Genomic DNA, 6155 nt, shown 5'->3' on the forward strand with positions numbered 1-6155 from the left:
ATCTCATTTTCATGTATTTTCTTTTTACTTTTGCACCAAACATACATACATATATATATTTTGAGCGAGATCATTGCCAGTGCCCCTGGACTGGCTCTTGTGCAGGTGGCACATAAAATACACCATCTTGAGCGTGGCCGTTGCCAGTACCGCCTGACTGGCCTTCGTGCAGGTGACACGTAAAAGCACCCACTACACTATCGGAGTGGTTGGCGTTAGGAAGGGCATCCAGCCGTAGAAACTCTGCCAAATCAGATTGGAGCCTGGTGTAGCCATGGACAGCACGAAAAACTGACGTTAAATGATGAGGGTGTGGCCTCACCTTTTATATGCAATTGATTTATTACAGCATAAATACTACAAACAAAAACACACACGTTTTATATGTTGTTTTTGAAAGTAAAGAGGAAACTGAAGCATATACATGGACATGTTGCAACAGCTGCAAGTCACTCATGCATGCAAAGAAAGAATGAATGAAGGAATGAAAGTGTTACAAATATTTAGAGGAAGAAGGATGTAATGACAATAGATAAGTGTTCAATAAGTATCAGATATTTATTGAGTGGTAAACTATTATAAATATCAGTTACTGGTGTAATTGATTCTTGTGTAACAAGTGCTTCATATGATGGCTGAATTAATCTGTTAAGAAACACAACTCAAGATGAATTGAAACAATTCTCCAACAATCTTAAACTTTTCCTCAGTTTCGCTGTTGGTGGCTTATTAGGGGCTGCTTTCCTACACTTGTTACCAGAGGCAGGGTCTCATGCCAAGTCATTTGATGACTATTTGTGGACAGGAAAATGGGTCCTAACAGGTCTGCTTCTGTTCCTTTTCATTGAAAACATTATGAGTGGTGAGTCCCAATTTAAGGAATTGGAAGAAATTGAAGAAAAAACACGGGCTGCCCAGTTAGATTGAACTCAAGGCAACATGATAGTAAAGCGAGGTACATAACTTCATGATTATTTATGTATGTATGTATGTATGTATGTATTATTTCAGAATCTGTGTTGCTATGACATTAACATCAATCTGTAATAATAAAAGTGAAATTCTGTCTGTCCATCTGGGACCCCTGTATCTCAGTCTACATTTGCTCTACATAGACATATTATACCTTTTTGGAAACAGGATGATCCCAGGATTGAAAATCTGCCCTGAATTTGGTTCTTGAACATCCAGCATTGGGACCTGTTTAAAAGCATTTGGGCTGCTATTTCTAGCAAGTAAAGCTTGGCTGATTTATACCATCTTGGTTGGCATTTGTCAGATGACATCAGAGATCAAGGAGGAGATAAATGACATTCACTTCATTAATTTTACATTGAGATAAGAACTTAGGGATAAATTGGCCAACAGTTGGAGTTCAACTTGGGACTGGAATACTAGAATGGTTCCTTTACAGTATTAATTCTCATCCGTCCTTAACCCCTGATCAAACACCACCGGGCATACAGTCATTATAGCTCTCTTCAGTTTTGATCTGCAAGCCCAATTAGGCCTCCACAGGAGCTAACTTAAAAGTCAGCACAGAGTGTGGCTTTTAAGCGAGTAACTAATAAAAGCTTCAAAGCAATACAAAACAAAATCTATTGTGCAACAAAAGCTCTTTAAATGAAACACTAATTTCAGACGTTAGAAATGTTTTTCTTCACAGTTTACAAACATATAGTTTGCAAGTGAAACAAATATTTTATAATTTTCATTTTAATTTTTTTTTTAATCATTTTAGCATCCTGGTGGAGAAGATATCCTCTTAGAACATGCAGGAAGAGATGCCACACATACGTTTGAGGACACAGGGCATTCAAACGCAGCTTCCAACATTCTACCTCAGTACTACATAGGAGAATTAAGACAGGTATATTACCTACTTTCAATTATGATAATAACTGTTAAATTTTATAACCAATTATTCAAGGAAACTCACAAATACCAAATGTAATCTGTTGAAATAGAATCTATCTTCCTATCAAGTTTCAGTTGAAGTTACATTAATAGTTTCACTGGTGATATTTTGACATATTATAAGGTGGCAAGCACCACCTCAGTGATACTCCTTATATCAGCAATATAGGGGACATCATTTAGGTGATGTACAAACATGAACGAAAACAACTAGAGAAATAGCATGAAATTTAAAGTCTTTAAGACTTTGAACATGCTGAAACTATGCTGAGTTCAATCTCCGTGGCTGATGAGAGGATTTTCTTTTTATTTGTCCTTTTCTAATAATCATTTGCACACACACACACACAATGAAAAAAACAGAAGTAGATTTTTTACAATTGTCAATTATTTGGTATTAACATGTGCTGGATAAGTATTTACTTAACTCTTAAATATTTATTTAACTGAAAATAAACAGTTTACTTTAATGTATCCTTTAGTGACCTATAATTCTATTCAGTTTATTTTGATGTCTGAAATTCTCTTTCATCTTTCTTTTCAGATTGACAAAATTGATAAAAAAAAATGAAAATGGACCTTTGTTATTGTATATAGATCATCTCACTTCAACCTTCTCAGTTACAAAAACGCATTTAAAAACCATCTTCATTCATTGCACATCTTTATTTCAAGACATTCTGCAGTTCATTATTTTTATCAAATTGAAAAAAAAAACATTCCGAAATAAAACATCTTTCATGCATAAATATGGATTGTATTTGGTAATCTGTTGTATTTTGTTCCACAAATTATTTTGCATGTATTTTAACCCTTTAGCATTTAAACCAACCATATTCAGCCAAAATATTTTACCTGCTTTATTTTCAAACCAGCTAGATATGGCCTCCAAAGATCTTCTCTACAATTTCATTTTAAAAATAAACAATCACATCATCAAAATCTCAAAACTAATTAGGGTTAGGGTTAGTGATTTGGGTGTTCAACTCTCGATCATGAACACCCAAACCACTAACCCTCATGCCTTCACTATTAAAAGATGTAAGAATTGCATAAACCATAACTAGAAACTGAACCCGTGACCTTATGGTTGTCAGCTGAATAACCTAACCAGTAAGCCACATATTTACTCTTGATGTAAGAACTTACAGTAAACTCACTCAGACTTAGCTGCTGCTTTTGTCATGTCTTTGCTTTTGTATACATCACTGGAAGAGTCCAGTTGAAATATTACTAATCATGTCATATTCCATAGTAATTCATGTTGGTGCTGCTATTTGTTAGTGTTACAGCCACCAAGAGAATATCTGCTCACCAAGTCAATTGAGTTACTAGCCATACTACCCATTGATGAATCAATGATATGCGTCCTATTACCAGAATACATTCTGCTCTTGGTAGCTACATATAATAGAAGTAATAGCCAGTCTAGTTAGCTTTATGTAGGTAACTTTCAATGGCATAAATAGAAAGATGTTTCATTGGTTTTACAGCACTGTGATTACTGTCTCTTATAAAACTGAAGAAGACAATATGTGAACCATTTTAATGCATAGATTCTTCAGCTTGTAAGACCAGTGAAGCCATTGTTTGCAAATTAACATAAATATTCATTTATGCTTTCAAAGACCTATGTTTGCTTGTATCAATTTAGATACAAAACCTACAATGTTGTTCATTTATGGAAGTAGTTCTCAGCCATTTGTAACTTAACTCCTCCTGATACCAAATGGCATTTTACAAATGCCACCAAAAACCAGATTATTATAATCAAACTGAAGCTAATTTGCTATTTTTTATTACTTTCCAGTTCCACCCAATTACACTGTCTAACAGGATTTTTGTCCTTGGGTAGCGACTGTTATTTCCTATTTGTTTACTCCTAGAAAGTATGCAAAATGGCTAATATTTCCTTCAAACTTTGCTTTTGTTACATTTATTCAAACCCCAAAGAATCCCTCTCAACGCATAGCTATGATGCTCCCCCACTACTCCTGCTCATGATCAGAGATGCACATATTGTCAGCCACTAAGGGACATGTTCAAGTGGCTAAGGTCAAACAACTGACAAGCAAATCTGTGCTATTGAGCAGAATATTTGCTATAATGATATTTCTGCTTCAGCAACTCAGCACCGGATCTGTTTGAAATGTAATGAAATATCGGTCAGTTTCAAAACATTGATATCCAGGTCACAAAAGCAAAGTTTGAAGGGAATAGTAGTAATTAAATTTCCTTTCATTTATAGACAGAAGCAAATAACACTTACTGACCAAAGACACAAAAAAAAAACCCTAGTGTTATTCCTGACTTCTCTTATCAAATGTGATTTGTCAAGTAGCCCTCTACAACAAGAAACCTGCCCAGCTTCATTCCTTTTCTCTCATATTTTACTCCTCTCTACTCCTCATTTTCCGAGCTGTACCCCACCTCCTCAGGGCCTAGTCTTGCAAGCTGCATAGTGACCTTAGTACTGGTGGCACAGAAAAATGGCACATTATGTAAGTTGGTTAACATTAGGAAGGGCACCCAGCCACAGAAACCACACCAAAGCAGACATTAGAGCATGATGCAGCCCTTGGGCCTATCAGATCCTGTCAAGCCATCTAACCAGCATGGAACAAGGACATGGAATGACAATGTTGATGATGATGATGATGTTGCGTCTCTTTATGTTCTGAGTTCAAATTTTGCCAGGATCAATTTTTTTGCGTTTCATCCTCTCAGGGTCAATAAAATAAGTACCAGCCAAGTACTAGACTCCATCTAATCATCAATATCCACCACCACCACCACCATCATCATCATAAAATTTGTCACCTCATGCCTATGTTGAAAATCATTATTTTCTTTTACTCTCAAAACAACCATATTGCTACCACTGCTATTACAGCCAAGACTATCGCCATAACTGTTGCTGCAGCTATGACCACAACCACCCGTCACTACCATTGCCACAACAACAATCACTACTACTACTACTAGTAGTAGTAGTAGTAGTTTTCTCCATTTTACCACAGCTGAAGTATAGATAAGTAGCAGAAGATAATTCTAGAAAGCTCAAGTATAAACATGTTCACTGCTGTATAATTAGGTCATAATATTATTGATCAATATTGATCAGACAATGTTCTATAGAATATTGATCAAGTAAGGAACAAAGACTAAACAGCCTTTTTTTTTTTTTCAGGAATGTAGTCATGATAGAAAATAAATGAAATTTAGACTTAAATTCAGAAATTAGTAATAAGCTTTAAGAATTATGAAAGTTTAATTTTGAGTAACTGGGCAAATTTTTTCCAAAAGAACAATTGCATATAGGCCCTTTTGTAAGGAAAATGGGGAAATAAATGCAAATTATCCTGAGCATATCACTAATATTGATTTCAAATTTTGGCAGAAAATCAGCAATTTCAGAGAAGGGGATAAGTCAATTACATCAGGCCCCAGTGTTCAATTGGTATTTATTTCATGGACCTCAAAAAAGATAAAATGTAATGTCGACCTCGGTGGAATTTGAACTCAGAACATGGAGACAGATGAATTGTTGATGAGCATTTTGTCCATCGCAGTAATGATTCTGCTGGTTAGCCACCTTAGTGTAACACTAATATCAAATTTTAAACAGTCTGGAGAAATAACAATTAAAATCAACTGTAATTGGATTTAAAATGCCTAAATGAGACATAACACTTCTACAAATAATCAATCAGATTTCTTCTGTCATCTCACGCACATGAGAAAATGCTGATCTATTCGCTGTAATCTGTTATTATCAATGTTTGCATGTGAACCATTGTCTTGACATTGTGTGATGAATGTAAATGAGCATCAGTGTCATACAAGCAATGTTGTTTGTTTCCAGTCTTCCATGGAAAAATATTACTTTACTTCAGGAAGAGCTGAGGGTTGGCAAGAGGAAGGGCATCAGGCCATTGAAAATCTGCCTCAGTGAATTACATCTGACCCATGCAAGTGAGGAAAAGTGGATCTTAAACTATATATATATATATATATATAAAAACAAATAGTAAATGAGTATATGCATATATACGTACAGGTATGTGCATACCGACATCCACCTGTATGTATAGGTGCATATCTGGGTACAGGACATTGCAAACAAAACGTAGACGAGAAAACACACAAGCCACATAGAGAACATTCTACTTCATCAGCTACCCACGTTTTAACACCGGCGTTTCGAAGAGTATATATATATATATATATATATATAT

The 6155-nt window shown here is 35.3% G+C and overlaps 1 protein-coding gene across 1 annotated transcript in view; it reads left to right on the forward strand.

Moving 5' to 3' along the window:
• LOC106880830 (uncharacterized) overlaps positions 1-2668 on the forward strand; it is a 7509-nt gene extending 4841 nt beyond the window's left edge. Inside the window, exons 3-4 of the mRNA XM_014930961.2 lie at positions 1742-1870; positions 2462-2668. Coding sequence (XP_014786447.2) covers positions 1742-1870; positions 2462-2488 — 156 coding nt within the window. The 3' untranslated portion in view covers positions 2489-2668. The remainder of the gene's footprint in view (positions 1-1741; positions 1871-2461) is intronic.
• The last annotated feature ends 3487 nt before the right edge of the window (positions 2669-6155 follow it).

This window comes from Octopus bimaculoides, chromosome 20, assembly GCF_001194135.2.
Source record: "Octopus bimaculoides isolate UCB-OBI-ISO-001 chromosome 20, ASM119413v2, whole genome shotgun sequence".
NCBI lineage: Eukaryota > Metazoa > Mollusca > Cephalopoda > Octopoda > Octopodidae > Octopus > Octopus bimaculoides.